Source organism: Perca fluviatilis, chromosome 14 (genome assembly GCF_010015445.1).
Source record: "Perca fluviatilis chromosome 14, GENO_Pfluv_1.0, whole genome shotgun sequence".
NCBI lineage: Eukaryota > Metazoa > Chordata > Actinopteri > Perciformes > Percidae > Perca > Perca fluviatilis.
The window spans coordinates 599,721-623,648 of record NC_053125.1 but is presented as its reverse complement, the minus strand read 5'-3'; the positions used below and the strand labels follow the sequence as shown (position 1 = coordinate 623,648).

Genomic DNA, 23,928 nt, shown 5'->3' with positions numbered 1-23,928 from the left:
CATTTTTACATTATATTACACACTTTAAGCACTTTTACATTTGTATTGCATTAAATTAAATTAAAATCTATATAAAAAGGAAAGAAACACACACACTTCCCAGTGAGCATTTGATGTCAATTTAACATCAATATGACATCGAACACTGACGTCAAAATTACGTCAAAATGTATTGACATATTTTGATTTGATTTCAATGTCAAGCATCACTCAATTTCAACCTAAATGTACAATGACTGACAACATACACATAGATATATGTGCAAATTATTTAATTTATGTAAAACTTAGACATTAGAACATACATCATGTAGTGGTTTCAAAATGTATCAACGTACAAAATCCCAATTCCTGTAGGGCATGGCTAATGTACATAATGTTTGTTTTTCTCCCATAGAAACCATAGATTTCTTTTGTGTGCATTACTGTATTTGATTAATATCACTATGCATCTTATCAAAATGCTATAAAATGCCCCCCTCCACTCCCTTGTGAATCTATGCCTGTGTACCTTTTAGTCAGGGTTACACAAGGATGGCAATATCCCGAATCGGCCATAAAATGGTCCTGAAATATCAGTAAGAACCCATAGTAATGGAATATCCATGTTTTATTCATAATACGTTTGGTGTACTGTATAATCCAGCTCATACAAAAGCAAAGTATTAAAAACAAAACTTATTTTCCGGTGTGGCTGAAGACATTTCCCACCACACAAGTTAGGTTGAAGCACACTGGCGTGTTCACGAGACTTCTCGGGCCTTCTCTGGTGTCTGTTGAGGAAACACAAACACGAAACACAGAGTGAGGTCTGGTGTAACAGAAATAAATGGACTGAGTCTTTAAAGTACATATCTTAGAGTTTTACTTACATTTTGCAGCCTCGCCATAAACTCCCTCTCCTTCTCCAGTCCCGAGGTCCCTGACTCCTGGTAGGTGGCAGGGGTTTTGTCTTGGAACTGGAGGAGGACTCAGGCTTGCGGTAACTCTTCCTGGTGGGGGGAGGAGGAGGAGGCTTCTGGTTGCTCCGGTGAGGGCGCGGTGTGGGTGAGGGCCTGGCGGAAATGCTCCCTCATCCTCTTTGACTGGGCCACGTTCAGGCTGAGGGCGTAGAAGCAGTCAGCGGTGGCCATGTTGTGGCACATAAAGGTGGCCACCATCTTCTGCTGCCCGACAGAAGGTTGTTCTTGACCTTAAAACAGTAGAAGAGAAAAGATTGCTACGGTTAGTTAAGCCAGAAGAGTTTGAATGAAATCCAGCATGAACAGATAAGTGACTGAGGAGAACTTACATGAGCAGACACAGCGGTCCTCAGGTCAGTGAAGTTGGGGGACCCTTTAAGGCCGATCTCCGCCCACGCTACCTGCAGGTGGTGCAAGAAGTTTTAGCATGGGCCCTTCCCAGCCGTGAAGAAAACCAGCTTGTTCGGTGGCTTGCTGGCCACCCGCAGCTGCAGCCACCGAACCAGCCATCGAAACTCGTCAGTCTCTAAGAACATTTGGGCCACCCCAAAGGACTTGTTAGTCTTGTGTTCCCTGATCTGCAATACACAGAAAATGGACGGACTCTTTCAGAGGAAACATTAACAAAAACAACAGACTCACAAGCAGTGATGACATCAGGACACAGAGATTTTTATACTTACAGAGATCACAAAACCATCATCGCCAGGCCTGTGCGCCTCTGCGGCCTCTTTGACCTCGCAAACCCGGAGGTTACCAATCCCCCTGGGCAATGACCGTAATGGAGGCTGTGAAAGCCGCAAAGTAGCCGTAAAAACGGTACCGCGGCGACGGTGTGTGGTTCTCCTCCAGGGCGTCTGAAAGGAGAGAAGAAAAAGTATTTCAGCACACGAAGGGGAAGAAACATACACAAACAAGGACATATCACTATGCACGGCAGGCTTCTGTTGGAGATGGGACTATTTTCACTATTTTGGAAAGAGGGATGCACACTACCCAGCAGCTCTGGGATCCTCAGTGTGGCCCCCTCCTGACACCGCTTCAGGTCCTCGCAGGATATTATCCTGGCCTTCTTGTGGCTTTTCACTGCCAGCAGGTGCAGGACAACGTTCCTGGTTGTGTCTGTGATGCACTTTGTGACGGGGCGCAGCACGCTCACCACATCCATCGCAGTCAGATGAGACTGGGCAGGCAGGGTTTCCCGAAAGTATTTGAGGAACTGCTGTATGGTTCTCAGGTAGAAATGTGCCGTTGTGATGGTCTTGCCTGGGGACTGGAGGTGGGCTGTGTATCTGCAGAAACATAGGCTTTGAGTTAGTCACTGTTCACATCGGTTGTGTGTCATAACCACTTCACAATAATTCACATGGAAAGTCACACTTACTTTTGGATGCCATCAATGTTCCTTAAAATAGCAAACTGAACAATACAGTCTGTCCCTTTGCCAGGTAAAATATAAAAGACCTGACCCTCGACACTTTGGACTGTGCATTTTCCAGCTGCTTGGAAGTGGGGCAGCTGCCCTCATGGTACCGCTGGTAGTCCTGGAGGTCTTCTGTGAACACACATTTTAAATGATCTGAGTAACATTTAACATTGAGGTAGAACACATATATTTGTACTACTTTTCTTTCTTACCAATTGAAGGAGGGAAATTCAGGTTCCTTATTCCAGGGCTACGTCCACTGCCCCGGAAGAGGTTTTTCAGGTTTGTTCCTGACTCTTGTTCCATTTCCTGCTGGTCCAGCAGCATGAACGGAGGCTGCTCCCCAACAGGGTCTAGCTGCTCCTGTGTGTGTTGAGGAGGAGGCTGATGCTGCTGAGGCTGAGGGCTATTTTTCTTCTTTCAGACTATTACAAAAAAACAGATACACAATTACATGTTTATTTTACCCTGTCTATTTGTTTCCTTCCTCTCTATATTGTTAAGGTTTTTACATTAGGGATTAATTCATATATAATTCAAAGCCTGATTTATGTAAAAGGTTATACCTAAAAAAAAAAAAAAATAGATTTTCCCTCCCAAATTTCCCTCCTTTAAAAACGAGTGTAATCTACTCTACACATTTTTTCTGTATATTCATCCTTAAAAATAAATGTACAGAGACAACTTCCAGGGAGTTGTGTATAAATCAGGGGACTTTACCACCCGCGGGCGGAACCGGCGATTTGTCAGCATTACATTTTGCATTTTTATTTAAAAAGGAACTACATAAAGTACTTAATACATAACTTTTAGTAACGTTAACAAACAATTAAAAATACATCCAACGTGGAAACGTGAGCATTCAAAATAGGCTACGTCATAGCTGAATACAAATTTCCCTCCTTTTTCTGTTCACTTTTCAGCAAGAAAATATCCAATAATAATAATGTCCGTACATTTCTAACGGTCGGTGGATTAGCTATCGTTAGTAACGTTTTATTCATAAACATCTTCTTAAACCGAGCTAAATCAATGTTATCTACGTTTTAGCGTGCTAACATTTGTGGTATCATTAACCTGGCTACATTGGCTAGCTAGCCAATGTAGCCAGCCAATTTAGCATACAGTGACTCAGATACATCTTAATAAGAAAGAAAACCGATAACTTACTTAGCTACTTAGATAACGTTTATTTTAATGTGCAAACAGACATAGCACTAGATAGATAGATAACAACGATACAGCATTGACATGTCTCCATTAACAACTCCTTTGAAAAAACGTAAATGTCAGTTACTCTTCACAAGTAAGCTAGGTAGCTAGCTAGTTAAGTTAGCTAATGGAACGTAAGATAGTTTATTTTAGAAGCACGGTTTAAACAAGCACATTTTCTGCAACAAACTACCAGTAAGATGAAAATGCTTACCTCGCCTCCCTGCCCCAGGAACCAAAGTGTCGTTTAGAGGAGAAAATAAGCTGGTCCGATGTCAATCAAACTTTCCTTGTGTGCAAATCTCACAACGTGAAGCAGGTTTGTCTCCTCTATTCTTAATTTTCATACCATCAACAACATTTTCAAGCTTCATTACATCCCCATAATTGCAATGACCTAAGATCTCATGCCATGTCTGCAGATCATAACACTTTTTACATCGGTCATCACGCTCGTTGTCTATTGTGTGCAAATAATACAGTTTGTTGTACACATGTATGGGGAATTCAGTACCGTCTCTATGTCGCAGAACGTTCTTCCCTTCTCTGAAGATCACGGTTGCTCCGTTCGAGGTGACTGCCTTCACAGAGAAGATGTCCTGTGGATATGTTGGGATGTACAGCGCGTTCATTAGTGTCGTGTTGAAACGTCGTCCAGTGCTGTCCACCAAACATACTGCTGCGTCTCCTCTGTGCTTAGCGACTCCGTTGCACCTCGTGCCGTCAGCTAACTCCACGCAGTGTGTATCAGCCTGGAAACTGCTGTCGAACCTCTGGAACTTTGCGATGTCTGTGATGATGTGTGAAGTTGCACCTGCGTCCACCATTAGGCCGTTTCTCCTAACCTCACGTCTCCGCATCTCAGCGTCGCTTGCCAGGAAAACATATTCTTTATCACCCGGCTCCTCGGACACTTTCCTCGCGTTATCCCGCTGCTTTCTCCGCCTGCAGGTTGCATCGCGGTGAGTGGTACTTTTGCAGTGATTGCACCACTGTTTACGCTGGCATGTACTTGCTTTATGGCCTTTGATGCCACACCGGTAACAGACAATGTCAGCACTTGCAGCAGCCCCACAGTCAGCAAAAGTGGATCTCGTTCCAGTCTGTAACCTTGCTTTCATTACGTTGTCCCCGGAAGCTGTCTTCATATTTTCAATGTCCTCATAACTTCGAAGTCTCGTCTTAAATTCGGCAAAAGTCATTTTAACATCACTCTGAGTGATATGAATAGTAAATGGCTTAAATGTCTCTGGAAGTCCTTTCAAAACCATTGCTGTCAAAAGTTCGTCACTCAGATCCTCACCTGCATTTCTCAAAGCAGTGATTGTAGTCTCAGCTCTGATGACGTATTCTGTTACACTCTCACATGGCGATTTTTGCAGTGAAGTCAGCTCTGTGTACAAGCTTATTACCCGGGGCTTCCCTTTCCCAGCATAATATCCACGCAAAATCTCCAGCGCCGCACGTCCGTCATCAGCTGCTTCTCTCATGACCAGCGACAGGCTTTTGTCATCCAGGAACTGTATTAGCTCAGCATAGGCTTCGGCGTTTTTCGTCTCGTCTTCCTCATCTTCTTCAGAAGGCTCTTTTAGAATAGTGTCTTTCAGTCCTTGCAGACAAAGGTGGCCCAAAAATTTCGTCTCCCATAATTTATAATTCTTCTCATCTCCGTCAAAAACCAGTCTTGACCAGCGGCTTGTTGATTCCGCTGCTTTTGTCTTTCTGTTCATGTTTATAGCCGGTTTCTTCTGTCAAACTTGCACTCGGGTACACACCTTTTTCGTTGTGACTTTTACCCGGCGTTTTGACACCCGTAGCTGGGCCCATAACCTGTTAGCAGAGTACCTCACACAGACAACAGGGAATACTTCCACATATCAGCCAGTCTCTGTCTCACTGGCGTACTTTATTCAAAGCACACGTGTATTCATTTAGTCACTGATTAGACATTGATTGGGTCACATGACATACACATCTCAATATGATTGGTTGGCTCGAAAATAAAGATTAAACAAATCAAATGTGAGCACAATACTAATAAATCTCAACAGAGAGTGATGCAAGCACGGCAACGGTCTTCTTAGCGTTAAAATCAGAAAACAAATACACCAAAAAATATGAACTAAATACTAAATCTAATGTATATAGCATATTTGTCATAATTTAAACAAGTCTCCCGAAGACAAACTGGTATCTCTCTCTCCCCCGCCTCTGCCGGCTGCACTGTGGACGTGTGTGTGTGACGGCCGGACAGCGAGGTTGTCAAGCCTGCAGGGCACGCTTGTGGAGTTTAACTCCGAAAAGACAGTTTACCACAGGTTCCCGTTAATCTTATGATGGACATGTGTTGTGATATTTAAACAAACGAACCATCAAATAAAAGCCTCTTATTTACGAGAGCGGTCTGAGAGACCTCCAGCTTACAGCGGGGTTTCTGAGCAGGACTAACCGAGCGACGAGCTCGCGGCCGGGGCAGGCACCTGCTGGCTGTCGCCTCACTTCATGGAGCTTCCCACCGCCGAAAACTTTGAAGCAAATTGTCAATTCGATAAAATTTCGCAAGACTGCCTATTTTCGAAATGTTAACAGTTCATTTATCGCCTAAAACGTTGTCAGAAGTGAATTAAAAATGTCCCGTTGTTGGTCTGTCTGTACGGGAAACCCGACCCTCGTTGACCTTGGTCCCTATGCTGAAAAGGGAACAGTGAAAAGACCCTGCCCTGAAGTAGGAGCTGAAAGAGTTACAGGAACTTCAGCCAGAGGAACTTAAAAATCCCCAAATTGGTCCACTCGGAACACGAGAAAAAAAGGGTTCTAGGAATTTTATGTTCTAGGAACACTGCAAAAATCCCTCCGGTCGGAAAGCGGCTAATGACTCAAAACATAAGTCCAAGCTATGCCAGAACTACCATAGGAAAAAAAGAACAAGATGGTAAGCTTAAAAACATGGAGTGGCCAGCACAGTCACCAGACTTAAACCCCATTGAGCTGGTTTGGAATGAACTGGACAGAAAAGTGAAAGCAAAGCAACCTGCAAGTGCCACACATTTATGGGAACTTCTGCAACAGAGTTGGGAAGAACTTTCTGAAGAATATTTGATTTCCATTGTAGAAAGAATGCCACGAGTGTGTTCAGCTGTTATATCTGCCAAAGGGAGCTACTTTGATGAGTCAAAAATTTAGAATACAGTTTGGTTTATAATTTGATTCCATGATTTCTTTTTTAACTTAAATTGTTCATTTGTTCTATTCTTTCATTTCAGAGTACAATAAGACATTGAACTGCATGAATTTCAATAAAAACCTGGAAAAATTGGGATGTTCTTAAACTTTTAACCAGTAATTAATATATATATATATATATATATATATATATATATATATATATATATATATATATATATATATTAGGGCTGTCAAACGATTAATTTTTTTTAATCGCTGAATTTCTATAGTTAATCGCGATTAATCGCATGTTTTATCACATGATTCAAATTCTATTATTTTGCATTTCAGAACTGTTTTTAAGTACTTATTAACAATGGAAAGCAATTCTTACCAGTGTATCCTGATTGGGAATCAAATGAATGCAAAGAAAGTTACTTTATGAACTTGACTTTAAGATTTGTATTAGTTTATTATTTATTTACTGTAAACAAAAGAATAAAAAAGAATAAAAAGGAGGGTACTAAACAACAGTCAGGAACTTGTTTATTGTTAAGGCCATGGTCAAAATTAAAGATTTAATAATAATGTAATAACTATAACAATAACTTATTTCACCAGTAAATTGCTGTTGAACAACAAAAACAACCACCAGATGGGAAAATTGTATTTTACAATTACTGTGAATGCACCACGAGGCTACCTGTTTTAAGTGAACGCACCGTCTGTGTTGTTTAATTTCGACAACGGCAGCTGCTGCACTGCAGAGCAGACTGTTAGGTCCTGCTGTTGGAATCCTCTACATGAAATACAGTCACACTTTACACTGTTTAACGTTAGCTGTCAGCATTTTAACCCTGTTAAATCCAGCTGCTAGCTAACGGTAGGCTAACGTTACATGCTGTCAGGTGTAGTGTAAAGTCAGGCACCGAAATGAGGCACCGAAATTTTCGTTCTTATTCGGTCTCGTTACTACCGTTTAGGTCGGCACGTTTCGGTACCCAACCCTACTTACCAGAGTCAATATAGTGTGCAGTAACTTCTAAATAATTTTGATTACTCACTGACGTCCAGTGATCACCGGTTGATGAGACAGCGTTTGCACTTTGGTTTCAACAACAGGTCGGCAAGTAGCACTCTCCAAAACAGTGCTTTGCCTGAGCCCACTAGCATCAACCTGAGTCACGTTAAGGCAAGGCAAGGCAAGGCAAGGCAGCTTTATTTATATAGCACATTTCAGCAACAGGGCAATTCAAAGTGCTTTACATAAAAGATGAAAGAGCATTCAGAAAACAATTAAAAACAATTTAAAAACATTCAAAGTCAAGAATAAAATTTACAGTGCAGTATAAGAATAAAAAAAAAAAGGCACTGCTATGCACTGTTAGGCACTGTTCTAATTTCAATTCAATTCAATTCTATTTTATTTATAGTATCAAATCATAACATAGGTTATCTCGAGACACTTTACAGATAGAGTAGGTCTAGACCACACTATAATTTACAAAGCCCCAACAATTACAATAAGTCCCTCAAGAGCAAGCAGTGCGACCAGGTACTATTAAGCCCTGTTAGGCAATATTAGGTACTGTTAGGTAAAACATTAAAACAGTTAAACTTTTAAAAGCAGATAAAATAGGTTATTTAAAGAAAGGCAAGATCAAAAAGATAGGTCTTCAGCCTTGATTTAAAAGAACTGAGAGTTGAAGTGGACCTGCAGTTTTCTGGGAGTTTGTTCCAGATATGTGGAGCATAAAAACTGAACGCTGCTTCCCCCTGTTAAGTTCTTACTCTGGGGACAACAAGTAGACCTGTCCCAGACGACCTGAGAGGTCTGGGTGGGTCATAGTGTAGCAGCAGATCAAAAATGTATTTTGGCCCTAAACCGTTTAGTGATTTATAAACCAGCAAAAGTATTTTGAAATCAATTCTTTGAGGCACTGGAAGCCAGTGTAGAGACTTCAGTACTGGAGTGATGTGATCCACTTTCCTGGTTTTAGTGAGGACTCGGGCAGCAGCGTTCTGAATCAGCTGCAGTTGTCTGATTGATTTTTTAGGGAGACCTGTAAGGACACCGTTACAGTAGTCAAGTCTACTGAAGACAAAAGCATGGACAAGTTTTTCCAAATCCTGCTGAGACATAAGTCCTTTAACCCTTGATATATTTTTAAGGTGATAATAGGCTGATTTTGTAATTGTCTTAATGTGGCTTTTAAAATTCAGGTCTGAGTCCATGACTACACCAAGATTTCTGGCTTTGTCTGTTGTTTTTGTCGTTTGAAGCTGAGCGCTGACTTTTAATCGTTCCTCTTTAGCTCCAAAAACAACCACCTCAGTTTTTTCTTCATTTAATTTAAGAAAGTTCTCGCACATCCAGTCATTAATTTGTTCAATGCACTTATTCATTTGTTGTATTGGGCTATAGTTCCCTGGCGATAAGGTTATGTAAATTTGTGTGTCATCCGCGTAACTATGGTAACTTATTTTGTTGTTTTCCATAATCTGAGCCAGTGGAAGCATGTAGATGTTGAACAGAAGAGGCCCCAGAACTGAGCCTTGGGGAACTCCGCACGTCATTTGTATGCTCAGATGTATAATTACCTATAGACACAAAGTAATCCCTATTCTTTAAATAGGATTCAAACCACTTTATTACTAAGCCAGAAAGACCAACCCAGTTTTTCAATCGATCAAGTAATATGTCATGGTCGACCGTATCAAATGCAGCACTGAGATCAAGTAATACTAAGACTGAAATTTTGCCACTATCTGTGTTTAAGTGGATGTCATTAAAGACTTTAACAAGAGCCGTCTCAGTGCTGTGGTGTGGTCGAAAACCTGACTGGAAGGCATCAAAACTCTTGTTTAGTAATAAGAAAAGGTTGAGTTGTTGAAAAACCGCTTTTTCTATGATTTTACTTAAAAATGGAAGGTTTGATATCGGCCTATAGTTGCTCATTAGTGTCGTGTCTAGATTGTTCTTTTTTAGGAGTGGCTTGATGACTGCAGTTTTTAGGGCCTGTGGGAAGATACCTGAGAGCAGAGATGTGTTTATAATCTGTAGAAGATCAGAAGCCAAACAATTCAAAACATTTTTGAAAACATCCGTTGGTATCAAGGCAACAGGAGGAAGTATTCAGATGTTGTATAATGTCCTCCAGGTTTTTATGGTTGATTGTATGAAATTGTGTCATGTTGGAATTTGTTTTGCGTGAACACTGTGACAACACATACCCTGTACTTGATATGGAAGCACTGACTGTTTGTCTAATTTTCTGAATTTTGTCTGTGAAGAAGGAGGCAAAGTCGTTGCAAGCCTTGGTAGACAACAGTTCAGATGCTACTGGTACTGGAGGGTTAGTTAATCTATCGACAGTAGCAAACAAAGCACGTGAATTATTATTGTTTCTGGCGATAATGTCAGAGAAAAAGGACTGCCTTGCATTCCTTAGTTCCAAAGTATAAATGCGAAGTCTCTCCTTATAGGTGTTATAATGGACCTGGAGATTAGTTTTTCGCCAACTGCGTTCAGCTTTTCGACACTCTTTTTTTCTGTACTCACCACTACAAAATTTCTCCATGGAGATCTTTTCTTACCAGAGACAGTTTTAACCTTAGTGGGAGCAATGGCATCAATAACGGTCGTAATTTTACAGTTGAAATTATCTACAAGCTCAGTCACTGAGGCTTGAGTGAGGCCCCGGGGGGGGTGTAGAGGAGAAAAGCTGAATGAATGATTCACTGATGTTTTCAGTGATATACCGTTTTCTGATTAACTTTGTTTGAACACTTTTGGGCACAGAGATAGTGCCGTTAAAGAAAACACAGGAATGATCAGAGAGAGCAACATCAGTCACCACAACCTTGGAAATGTTTAGACCCTTTGAGATAATCAAGTCCAGAGTGTGCCCCTTATTGTGCGTGGGCTGTGTAACATGCTGAGTCAGTCCATAGCTCTCAAAAACACAACACAGTTCTTTGGTCCCTCGGGGGGTTGTCAACATGAATGTTAAAATCACCAGCAATAATTACACGGTCAAAATTAATACAGATTATAGACAGCAGTTCATTAAAATTGTCAAAGAAGTTTGCACAGTATTTAGGTGGCCTGTAGATATTTAGAAGTATAGCTTGAGGGGAGGATCTTAGCTGAAGAGCCACATATTCAAAAGAAGCAAAATGTCCGTAAGATAATTGCATACATTGGAATGAGTCATTAAAGAAAATGGCGACTCCACCTCCTTTCTTATTCACTCTATTCTCACTCATAAAACTGAAGGCTGACTCAATGAGAACAGCAGCACTGTTATTATGGTCCAACCAGGTTAAAGTTAAAAACATAAAATCAAGATTGTGCTTAATAATAAAATCATTGACTAAAAATGATTTTCCCGCCAAAGACCTAACGTTTAGTAGTGCTAGTGTTAGTATGTTTTCATTTTTTGGGACAGACTGTGGCTGATGAGGAATGGATGCTAAATTTGCAAAGTTTGCAGTTACGTGCTTATTCACCATTCTTTTTCGATTACCTATCACAACATAAATTGTGGAAGAATCTAATACGTAGGGCCCAGGCTTGTCTTGGAAAGAGTCATGCAGCCTGGACCCGGCCCATATCAGTTAATACTTACTGCATTTTGCACACAAGCATCCTTATCAGTTTGGGGAGAAGGAGTTAACTGCCGTCCTTGAGGGGGCAGAGGTGCCAGGTGTTTTACGATGGGAGAAGGAAGGGGGGCATACTTGGTTCCAGCATTTACCAGCTGCTTCATCTGGTCAGTGAACTCCAACATGGGGATGGGGGAAAGAGGGGAGAGCGACGTATCCTTAAAGAGGTCCTCAAAGCTGTTGTGGTTGTCCAAGGGGCTTGAGGAGTGTTGGACGAGTGAGATGGGGGGTTGAGATTTCTCATCTCTGCTCTTTGGTCTCCCATGGTCAAATCTTTGCTCAGGTGGGGGCTGTGGTGGATCACTGCCGCACTTTGTTGTGTCTTCCTCTTGTTTTGGTTCATCTTGTCTCGTGTCCTTGGCAAAGGGAGCAGATGTGTGGCGCAGAAAGTAAAGTAGGCTAGAGGTGAACAACTTTACTCCTGGCTTGTTAAAATTGTCAATGAACTGCAGAGAATGGTTGGTACATGCATTTGAAAGCCATCTGTTCAGTGCCAACAGTCTGCTGAATCTCTCAGCTCCTCCTCTGACTGGTGGTATAGGGCCACTGATAAACACCTTTGCGTTTAGGGAGCTGACTGCGTTCAGCAGATTCATAAAGTCACGATTCAGCACTTCAGACTCTTGCTTTACAACATTTGACCCTATGTGCAGTATAATGTTCTTCACAGTTGGGTGTGCTGCTATGATATCTTGGATTCTTTGGGCCAAATCAGACACCATGTCTTTGGGAAAACAGAGTATTTAGGTGTTTTTACTGCTTTTTATATCTTTCACAGCAGAGTCACCCACAATCAGAGTTAGGGGCCCAGTCGTTAGCTTTCCCTGTAGCTTTTTACTTTTAGAATTGCTCTCAGTCCTTACCCTGCTGTGTGACAATGAGACGTAATCCAGGTTATGTCCAGGGTCCTGCAGCAGTGGAGCAAATCTGTTCTTCACCTGCACACTCAGTTGTTGGGGAGGCATTTTGTTGGTGGTTTCCCCTTTTGTAGTTGTCCACGGCTGTGTCCTACTAAGTACAGCGGTTGAAGAGGCACTCTGCCTGGGTGGTAATGCAGGCCAGCCGGTCATATCACAAATCTCAGGGCGCTGTGCCCTGCCTGTTAGTCGTCCTCCCATTTCCCAGGAAAATGATTTACTCTTAAGCTTTGCACCAAAAGAGTTCCAGGGAGGACTACCGCTTGTTGATTTATTATCCGTTCCACAGCCCTCCTGTTTCTTTGTGGTCTTGCTGGTGCTAGTTAGCCGTGTGTTAGCATGCTTTTGTCCATTGTTTTGGGTCACTGGTAAAGTGGTGTCATTTCCACATGATCCGTTCACTTCCACGTTTACTTCTAACCGGTAAATTTTGGTTTCCAGAACTGCAATCTTCTGAAGGAGTTTGTAGTAGTCCTCTATGGAGAAGGGTGGCATCTTGCTGCTAATTAGCTACAGTCACTTTAGGACAGGCTTGAGCTATTGGTAGGCCACGCTCACAGAAAAATGTTCAAATATGACAATAGCCTACTATGTCTACAAAAAATGTATAGTCCAGTGATTTATAAGTATCCAAGAGCCGCTGCTCATAGTTTCTCTCAGAGGAAAAGCAAGATTATCAGCAGAAATATGCAAGCAGAAGCAGGAGCAAGCAGTAGAGCGTCTGCACTGTAAGAAGCAGGAAGCATCACATGGATCTTCCCGGTCTTATACTGCATCATTTTATGTAGTGCTGACAAGAATATAACATGTGATATTGTGGTGTAATTGGTAGTGATGCTGTAATGCTATGTGGAGAGGAATCCGCTGACACTGTTTCTTGATTATAAAGGTTTATTCACATTCAAGAAATCAGCATCATGTACAAGCTCTGCAGAGCTTGAAGAGGACCTGTTTTCCCAATTCTCCAGTGGTCCTCTGGCTTTCTTTGTTTGAACATGGTATTTATGTACTATGCTGTGTGTAACATAGATGGGGGAGGAAACAATACTTTTTTTTATTTTATTTTATTTTTTTTTACGTTTAATCTTACGTTGATTTCACACGTCATCAATGTATCATTTAACACAATTTCATAAAGTACAATGATCATATACAAAGCGCGTGAAATGGGGAACCCCAAATAAGCTACTAAAAGCTTTTCGGAGGGGGCCCAATAACAATAAACAACAACAAAAGAAATTTACAAACCAAAACCTCAATTTATCAAAATACAAAATAAAAAATACAACAAAATACAGACATATTTAAACTAACAAACAAATACTACAAACAATCAACGAACAATCCCAGCACAAACTAAAACAGTTAAAAAGTAATTAGCAGTCATATATTATGAGCAATTTTTCCTTTAGGCTTTTCTTGAAGATGGAGATAGAATACGACACTTTCAAGTTTTCCTCAAGCTCGTTCCAAATCTGCGGTCCCCTACAAACTATACTCAGGCTCGTACACTTTAACCGTCGTTTTTTGCCAGTAATTAGATATTTGTTCCTTGTGTCATAAGTGTGCAGTGGACGATTTATTGGAATAAGCTCACATAAACGGTAATTTAACCTATGGATAACCTGGAATATCATGCAGGCATTCTGATAGACATTATATTCAGTAAGCCTTAATATGCCAAGACGACGAAATAGAGGACGAGTGGGGGTATTTGGCTCAGACCACGTTAATGCCCGTATGATTTTTTTCTGTAAAATCTGTAGGTTTTTCAAATGGCTGGGAAAAGTATTACACCATATGACATTACAATAGTTTAAATGAGGCTCAAACAACGTTTTATATAAGGTGAGAAGTGCTGAGTGCGGGAGGAAATGTCTTAACTTAAAAAATAACCCAACATATTTAGATAATTTTTTTGTTAGATGATCAATATGACATTTGAAATTTAAACATTCATCAATATAAACACCAAGGAATTTAGTGTTTTTTACTCTATCAATAATTTGGTCATTTATTTTAAAGGGGTGATAGAATGATTATATAGGGTATTTCACACTGTTCCTTATGGTCTCCTAATGGGGTATGTAACATTAGTTGGGCTGAAAATGGCCTGGTTGATATTTTACTGGCCCTTATGCATCCCTGTGTTTTGGCCCTATTTGTAACAAGAGCTTTTCTTCCAAATATGGTATGGTCATGAATATTTAGATGAGCTGCGCGCTGATTGGTTGAGCGACTTGCCATACGCAGACATTAGAGACACGCTGATTGGTTGAGCGAATCCCCAATACACATCCATTAGAGAAGCGACAGAATCTCATATTCCAGACACTGCAATGTTTCATTACCAAATTCACTTCTGAGACTTTTTTAAGCGAGAAATCAACTATATAAAGCTGAAATATGGGCCGTTTTACAAAAATTGATGGCTAATTGCAAATTTGGTAAGACGTGTCGGACTTTAGGAGCTCCACACAGTCTGACGAGAAAGCGGCAGCCTGCTGGGCTCCATACCCAGCGCAAAGTCACCCTTTGTGGATACTGCATACGGGGCTCCGCGGCCAGCTGCCGGCATAACTATCATATATTTACGGTTTGAATTTCGTCACGCCATTTATATAACATCATTCCCCAATGTCTTATAAAGCTAACCGTTGTGTCCGATTTGATTTTAAGGCATTTTTACGGACGCGAGGCGTCTTTGTAGGACGAGCAGCTGCTTGCTATATGTCCCATTCATTACAATGGGGAAATACCGCAGCTAGCTAGCTACACTGTCGCCATAACTAAATTATATTTACAGTTTGAATTTTGTCACGCCACTTATATAACATCATTCCCCAATGTCTTATAAAGCTAACCGTTGTGTCCGATTTGATTTTAAGGCATTTTTATGAACGCGAGGCATCTTTGTAGGACGAGCAGCTGCTTGCTATATGTCCCATTCATTACAATGGGGAAATACCGCAGCTAGCTAGCTACACTGTCGCCATAACTAAATTATATTTACAGTTTGAATTTCGTCACGCCACTTATATAACATCATTCCCCAATGTCTTATAAAGCTAACTGTTGTGTCCGATTTGATTTTAAGGCATTTTTATGAACGCGAGACATCTTTGTAGGACGAGCAGCTGCTTGCTATATGTCCCATTCATTACAATGGGGAAATACCGCAGCTAGCTAGCTACACTGTCGCCATAAATAAATTATATTTACAGTTTGAATTTCGTCAAGCCACTTATATAACATCATTCCCCAATGTCTTATAAAGCTAACCGTTGTGTCCGATTTGATTTTAAGGCATTTTTATGAACGCGAGGCGTCTTTGTAGGACGAGCAGCTGCTTGCTATATGTCCCATTCATTACAATGGGGAAATATCGCAGCTTGCTCACTTTCGCATAACTAAAGTATATTTACAGTTTGAATTTCGTCACGGCATAAATATTACAGGTTCCTCAAGGTCTTACAAAGCTTAGCTAACACTTGTCCGATTTCGGATTTCAATTGAATGTATTTTTGTGAATGTCAGAGGTAGGAGGAGGCTAGCTAGCTCTCATTGATGGACTCCATCTCACCGCGGCTCTATCAATGAGACTCGCGGACAAGAGGCGTTTATTTCCCCGATTGTTTGTTTAAATAACTCAACACACATACCCATTATAAGATTAACTGGAACCTGCGGGCTGCGGTAAAAGATTGCGGGCGTAACAAGCTCGCTGACACTGCGGTCAGGGCGGCGATGTAGCAACCCAGGCAGCACCAACACCGGCACTAAACTCCGACACACAGTCGGAGAAAATTTGCAATTAGCCATCCATTTTCGTAAAGCGGCTCATATTTGAGCTTTATATGGTTGATTTCTCGCATAAAAAAGTTTCAGAAGTGAATTTTGTAATGGAATAGCAGAGATCTGCGTGACCTAGCTAGATTCAGAAAACTACCTGATCTCAGGTCAGTTGTGTAGCCTACCCACTAAACATTAGACGTCTGATGGACGTGCAGATCATGTCTAAATTGCGTCCGTCGGTCCAGACCAATTCTTGACGTCTACACGACGTGCAAACTAGGTCTGCTATTTGAACGTCTAACAATGACCCCATTTGGACGTCAATATGCAGTTCAACATTTGAACGTCAGACTAGGTAACTTTTTTGGACGTCATGTGGACATCTTAAACAAACACGAAATTGACATTTATTAATGTAATATTGTTTATTTATGACAAATATCAACATTGTTGTCAACAATATGATTAATGAATATGAATATGATGATTTGTGATTAAACATTATTTGTTATACATTATTTATTTATTGAGTACATTATATTCTGTTATTTTACATATTCCTGTTTTCCCTCTACTGGTTTATTTCATTTTATTTTAAATAATTAATTAATAAATGTATTTATTTATTTATTTGGAAATGCAATTTAAATAATTAACATATAAATAACACCACTCTGGCTGAGGCAGCACGTTATCATGACCCAAGCAGTAAACGCCACTCTGATTGGCTGAGGCAGCACGTTATCATGATCCAAGCAGTAAACGTCACTCTGATTGGCTGAGGCAGCACGTTATCATGACCCAAGCATTAAACGCCAATCTGATTGGCCGAGGCAACACACCAAGCATTTGGCGCCTGTTTGGCTTTGGTTTCATGGAAGCAAAGGCCGCTCTTCTCTGTTTAGCCAAAGCGTTTTAAGCCGTCTCTGGATCAAACCATCGGTTTCCACTAAGTTGAAGGTAAGTTCGGTCAGCTTAGTTCATTTTATGTTCATTTATGTATTTATAGTGTTGTTGTCTTAAACTATCTAAACCTGTTGTGGCTACAATTGGCATTGCATCTTCCCATCAGCTAATGTTAGCTAGCTAGTTAAAATTTAATTGGAATTAGCTACTTTTGAAAACGACCATAGTGCCTAAAAATATTCACGTTAACCGAATCTTTAACGTGCAGCTCGGTCGAGTCACTCACTAACCAGAGCTAGGCTGGTAGCTAACCTAACCGCTAAGTTCGCTACTAACTACAAGCTACTGCTCCCACATAGCAGGGGATATGTTTTTGTTTAACAAGTAATGGTGCGATATCTCAATACAAATTGCGGCCTCATGTTCCGGACATGGCCATAGCCAGTTATGAGGTTACCGAGGTCCGGACCTCCTGTCATTTTATTGAACTAAAAATAATATTTGAGGCGAAATTCGTATTTTTAACGTATAACGTCTTCTCGAGACAAGCACGAGGTAGTTTGAACTTGTCAGTGTATGGTGATGAGCAAGAGTTTGGAGAAGAAGGGGGAAAAAAAAAATGCGAAAAAGGGGGGTTTTTTTTATAACAAAAAAAAAATAATAAAAAAAAAATGGGGGGGGTTTGTTTTACATGAACGTTAGGCAGCCAACCAAACGATGAGATGGCTATGCCAAATGTTTAAAACTGCAACATAGCGTTATGAGTAAAGACATTATATTAGGCTACAATCATGCAGCCACCGATTTAAATTTCGCATAACAATCGCCCTTTTTGAGTTGTGAATTTTCATTCATTATAGCCTAGGCTATAGTCTACCTTACTTCACTATAGGGGGCGCGCCTAGCACGGTGTCAAAAAATGCTGCAGCTAATATCCTGGTATGTTGAGCTGTCAAAGTATGCAAGTATTGTAAAGGTTTAGTTGGGTGTTTCTAAACCAGTCTTTTCTTTCTATCGGGTGGTGTGCAGTGTCCTTTTCATTTTGGATGTGGATTGAGGTATCCTGCCTTTTTAAGGAGCTAAACAAGGTACGTATTGTGACCATCTCCTTCTTCCCTTCGCACATGCCCCAGTCAAATAAACAGTAAAACTAAACTAACAGTCTTTTCTTTCTATCAGGTGGTGTGCAGTGTCCTTTTCATTTTGGACGTGGAGTGAGGTGTCCTGTCTTTTGGGAGCTAAACAAGGTATTTGTTGTGACCTCATCCTCCTTCTCTTCGCACATGCCCCAGTCAAATAAACAGTAAAACTAACTTAAACTCACGGCTGTGTTTACAGATGGCTAAGAGAATGAGAGAATGGCGAAAACGCCAAAGAGAACTCGATCTACTTCTACGGTGTTCTGACACCGATGATGAACATCAGGGCATTCAAAATAATTGCGACAGTGTGCCTGGGACTCCAAGTAGTTGTAGCAGTGATGATGCGCCTGGGATGCCACACAGTTTCATCAGTGACAGTGTTCCTGGGACGTCAGATGATTTTGGCTTTGACACTGATGTGGACTATTGGTCTACTGACTCAGAAAAGGAACCAAATGATGAAGCTGAGATGACCAGCAGCTTTGAAGACGACCTGAGACAGTGGGCTTTAGAGCACAAATTGACACACAGGGCGCTTAATGGTTTATTGTCCATATTAAGGAAGCAAGGGCACCTATTGCCTGTGGATTGCCGGACACTCCTTGCTACACCACAACGTAACACAACAGAGTCTAAATGTGGCGGGCAGTACAAGTACTACGGCTTAGAAAAGGGGATCTGTCGTTATCTAAGTCAGATGGAGAATAATGATGTGCACCTCAGTGTAAACGTTGATGGCATCCCACTTTTCAAAAGTAGTGGTGTCCAATTCTGGCCAATACTGGTGAAGTGTGGCCGTTTTGATCCATTTCTTGTAGCTATGTTTAGTGGACAAAGGAAGCCAAGTCCACTTGAGGGAGTATCTTAAAGACTTTGTGACAGAGTACAAACATCTCAAAGAGAATGGTATAGTTCATAAAGGCCAGACTTACACAGTAAATATTGATGCTGTGATCTGTGACGCACCAGCAAGGGCATATCTAAAATGTATTAAGGGTCATACTTCTTATGAGAGTTGTGAAAGATGTTTAATCAGAGGTGCTCGTGTTGAGGGAAGAATAGTTTTCAGTGAACAAGAATGCACTTCTCGAACAGATGACGGTTTCTCTAGAGGAGAGTACAGGAACCACCAAACTGATGTCAGCCCCTTCATTGCTGCAGGAATTCCTTGCGTTAGCTCATTTGTCCTAGATTATATGCATATGGTCTGCTTGGGGAGTAGTTAGACGTCTGTTAATTTACTTATTCATGGCCCCGCCCAAAGATCTGCCGTTTATCTGTGAGACAAAAGGATGCAATTTCTCAAAAACTAATTGCACTTAGAGGGAAGATGCCGAGTGAATTTGCTTTCGGCAACCCGCGGGTTTACATGAATTAGATAGTTGGAAAGCCACTGAACTTCCGCGAGTTTTGCTTTACACAGGACCTGTGGTATTAAAAACTGTGTTGTCCCCTGAAAGATACAAACATTTCCTGTCCTTCACAGTAGCCATGTCGAAGTTGCGGAGTCAGCTGATAGGATTCGAAATGCCTATCTCCAATATGCTCATGAACTAATCAAACACTTTGTCATGTGCTGTGCTGACCTGTATGGCAAAACCTTTCCTGTATATAATATACATGGACTAATTCATCTCCATGAAGATGCCAGCCATTTCAACTCTTCCTTAAATGACATTTCCTGTTTTCCATTTGAAAACTACCTGCAACAAATCAAGAAACACGTGAGGAGCGGAAGAAGTCCCCTGGAACAAGTCACCAGGCGTTTGTCAGAAATTGAACAATCAGAAGTGGACGTAAGCAAAATGCCCGCTGAAGTGTTTGCTTCTGTTAAAGAAAGGGACAGTTGTTTTCTCTTGAAAGACGACCGATTTGCTTTTGTTAAACAGAAAAATGCAGACGGTACCTTTGATTGTGAAATCCTGCACCAGCGTCATACTTCACCATTATTTCGCCAACCATGTAGCTCTGGACTTCTGAATATTGTGTGCATAGGAAATGGTCAGGTCGGGATGAAAAATGGATTACTGCGTGAAAGGGATCTGTTCCGCAAGGTGGCCTGCCTCCCACTACAAACTGGTGGTTCTATCCTCATACCCCTTCGCCATGGTCTGGAACACAAATACTAAAGGTTGAATTTAGCTTTTAGCTAGATCCCAGCAGGGGTCATCTGTTTCCATCTGATTTTCTGCATCTTCTTTGGTGACTTCTATCACCTGCATGTCCTTTCTCACTACATCCATAAACCTCTCCCTCCTCTTGCCACATCCTTCTCCCAATGTAACACTCATCCCTCTTCTGCACATGTCCAAATCCTCTCAACATCACCTCTCTTGCTTTGTGCACGAATTTAACCCGGGCTTACCTTCTAATGTAGTCATTAGTGATCTTGTCACTCCTAATGAGAATCGTCGTCGCATATTCATTTTTGCCACCTCCAGCTCAGAGTAGTCTCTTCTAACAAGACAATTGGTGATTTGTTGAATAGGGTTCATGTCATTTTCTATGCTATTGCATCTGTAATTCGCTTTGTATAAGATTGTCTGCTACAGTGGTTCTCAAAATGGGTTCCAGGGACCCTCTGACTTCCTTAATTGGGTTCTAAATTGTAAGCTTACAGGTCTGTAACCTTGAGTGTAAAAATCAACCATAAGGGTCCATTTGGTTCCAGTTGTACATTCAGAGTTATGAGGGACTTTGAAATTGTAAAGTTTGAGAAACACTGGTCTACTCAACGCATAAGCTAAATGAAAATGTTAAATACTTCTAGTAACATGCATATGCTGTCCTTTCCAGGTCATGTACGCAAGGGCTGTTTGGAAGGAGGGTGAACAAGAGGAGGAGGGTGTAGTTCCTGACAATTGGATCGACAGGAACAAGAGAACCCTTAGATGGCCACATAATATGAGCACCACAAAAACGGAAAGAGCTCTAAGGGACAAAATTAACCCCCAGGATGACTGGATGACGTTCCCATTAATCAAAATAAAAATGACTTCAGGTAAGTTTTGGTTTGAATAGAAAATTAAATGTATATCCAAGTCAAAATAATGTATATTTTTAAAGCTGAATTGTCTTGACTTCTAGCTAAGCGTTGTGAATGCAACAACTACAACCTGACCAGTCAGGCAGAGGAGGACGATGAGGATGATGAGGGGCTGATTAAATTGATGAGAAAACGCACTAAAAAAGGACCTCCGGATGGTTTTGTAAGAAATGGTATGTTTCTCTTTCTCAAGTAATAAATAAATTAGTAATCTGACACAAATTGGGCCTCAAATTTTAAGCATCAGTGTTTATAAACTTTTTTTTTTTCAGAATTAACAGATTCAGATGAGGTGGAGAATGTTGGGGGTAATGATTTTCTATAATAAACTTATAATTCTAGTTTCAAAATGAATCAAATTCTTTAATATAACATTTTTTTTGGGAATTGATATGCTTATTTTTACTTTATATTACCTCTGTATAGGTGACAATCTGCCCAAATGCCCTACTCCACCAAGGAAGCTGCAGTCCATTCAGGACCCCAACATGATGCACAATGCTTGTGAGTACTGATGACAACTTATGAAGCATGGTTATGTATGTATACGCAACATGATCGTTACAGGTGGATTCATGTGTTTCAGCCTCTGAAGATGAAGATATGTCTGTCCATGCGGAGCATGCTGACAGTTCTCGGGGCAGCGAAATGTCCACTCCTCGTGAGTACTTCTCCCCTTATACCAACCATCCCATTCCGCAAAGTTAAAGTCCATTCATGATGGCTAGTTTCTCACTGCTTGTGAATTAAGCATAGTAATGACTTAAGTATTCACAACATTATAGTTACTGGTTGTTTCATGTGTTTCAGACTCTGGACATCGATCCTCGACCCACCAAGTGAAGCCTGCCGATAGATCTCGTGGTAGGGAGATGACCGCTCCACGTGAGTATAATTACATTTCCATTTGCACAAATTATCCCACTGCACAAACTTAAAGCAATTCTTACCTTTCTGGCATGTCACACAGTACTTTGACCATGAACAACTCCACCACCCTCAAGTCCCACCCACTTCCCCTGCCTGACCTCCGACACGCCCCTCCTCCCCTGACACTTGAGGTGTGAAAGTGAAGGTACCTAAAGTACCTGTCAAGCAGAAACTCTGCAACCATCTCATATCTTTTTAGCTCCAGATGACGCTGCATTAGCCTCCGCCATCGCTCGAAAGCCGAGCCGGTGTTGACTCGGGTCTTGCATCTTGCCGCATAATGTGGCTTATAATAAAATATTCTTTTTGCCAGACTATGTCGGAGCAACAGGAGGTGGGACAGGTGACATTGTCAGTTCTTCCCCTTTCCCTGTTATCTCACAGACCAAGTCTATTCAGGACAAAGTGTTACTCAGTGCTTGAGAAAGTTTGGTAATGATTTCTTTACACACAAGACAGTAGTTAAAGTCTTGATCACATTTCAGACTTGTCTGGCCTGGTGGAGCGTGCCAATGGATCTCGGGGATGGGAAACATCGACACCCAGTAAGTATACATTACAGCTAATGCACACTTTTTATCATTTAAATATTTTTGCATCTTTGAATGTTCTTTTGTCTTTTTCAGACTTTCAATATGCAAGCACAGCACCTCGGCACAGATACCGGTCGCCATCCAGTGAGTATTCATCTCATCACACTTTAAACAGTCACTTTTATTTGACTTGTATTTTATCAGGCCTTGTGAAATGTAAGAACATTCTTTGTTTTTCAGGATCTCGTAATGCAACAAGAGGTTGTGCCAGGGATGGCTATCGCTCCAGGTAAAGAAACAGGATAAGGCACAGCTTCAGCAACGGCTGACTTCTACTGTTTCGTCTCCCAACCTTACTGTTGGCCAATCAATAGGGGTTAGTCTGTTTCAGTGTATTATGCCATATATAAAATGGTACTAGGTCCAGCGGTGGATCCAGCATCAGGTCCAAACGCAGCGATGTCTCCAGGTCCAGGTCCAAGTCCTTGCACAGTGATGGTTCGAGGTACACCGCCAAGTCCAGACATGACGTGTCAAGGCACAGTGACTGCTCCAGCCCTGCTGCCAGGTCCAGACATGCCAGGTCCAGACATGGCAGGTCACGCAATAGTGATCCCTCCAGGACCCCTGCCAGGTCCAGACATAATGTGAGATCACAGCACAGTGATCTCACCAGCGCCCCCTATGACAGACCAAGGCATGGTGAGTTGTCTAAAGACCGCAATTTTCATCAAAGCACTTTGAAATTCAGTGAGTAGTATCGATGCACCCCTAATCGCTACAATATTTCAGATTTATTATTTCTCTTCTAATGACTCGATTAGTCACCCAATTCTGTTGAAAGCTTTGTCATTTGGTAATTTCTAAAAAAGACTTTCTGTTGTGTAGATGCAGTGACTGAGAATGGAAGATGGACATTCCCATTGCCTTGGGATGGTAAGTATTGATCTATTGGCAGTGTGAGACGACAGGACACTGAGCAAGAGAGACCATTTTAATAGTACCACCTTCTCTATTCCTCTAATGTTCTCTGTTCACACAAACAGCTTTTCAGTTATAGTAGTGGCTTGTTTTTTTACCGTCAATTGTAGGGTGGTTTCTATCATGTCAGATAACATTAGTTAGAACTTTTTTCCCTTTCTCCAACAGTAACTACTACTGTATTAAAAAACACTGAAGCGGATTACAAAAACAACTGTGAACCAGCTAGCTAGCCTTGCTATTCT

General features: G+C 41.2%; 1 protein-coding gene and 1 long non-coding RNA gene across 3 annotated transcripts; one reads left to right on the top strand and one right to left on the bottom strand.

Annotated features, from left to right (window-relative positions):
- Positions 1-613: 613 nt before the first annotated feature.
- LOC120572292 lies at positions 614-2,512 on the bottom strand. Its single transcript, XR_005641416.1, has 6 exons — positions 2,347-2,512; positions 1,959-2,254; positions 1,646-1,819; positions 1,292-1,540; positions 873-1,192; positions 614-773 (listed from the first exon to the last, which is right to left on the bottom strand). It is a non-coding gene; the product is annotated as an uncharacterized LOC120572292 (long non-coding RNA).
- Positions 2,513-16,930: 14,418 nt separating this feature from the next.
- LOC120573590 lies at positions 16,931-23,015 on the top strand. 2 transcript variants are annotated; one of them, XM_039823401.1, is made up of 12 exons: positions 16,931-17,105; positions 18,081-18,139; positions 18,231-18,298; positions 20,990-21,194; positions 21,281-21,412; positions 21,512-21,547; positions 21,666-21,743; positions 21,826-21,900; positions 22,050-22,124; positions 22,655-22,714; positions 22,796-22,846; positions 22,943-23,015. In XM_039823401.1, the coding sequence occupies exons 4-12, from the start codon at positions 20,993-20,995 to the stop codon at positions 22,993-22,995; spliced, it is 762 nt and encodes a 253-aa protein (XP_039679335.1). In that variant the 5' UTR covers positions 16,931-17,105; positions 18,081-18,139; positions 18,231-18,298; positions 20,990-20,992; the 3' UTR covers positions 22,996-23,015. The 2 variants fall into 2 exon arrangements, with proteins under 2 accessions (XP_039679335.1, XP_039679334.1); XM_039823400.1 differs by lacking the exon at positions 18,231-18,298.
- Positions 23,016-23,928: the final 913 nt, after the last annotated feature.

Coding starts and splice junctions, on each gene's coding strand:
- LOC120573590 (XM_039823400.1), top strand. CDS start 18,098: ATGTGGATTGAGGTATCCTGCCTTTTTAAGGAGCTAAACAAG. Junction 18,140..20,989: donor TTTTTAAGGAGCTAAACAAG/GTACGTATTGTG, acceptor TGTCCTTTCCAG/GTCATGTACGCAAGGGCTGT. Junction 21,548..21,665: donor TGAGGTGGAGAATGTTGGGG/GTAATGATTTTC, acceptor ACCTCTGTATAG/GTGACAATCTGCCCAAATGC.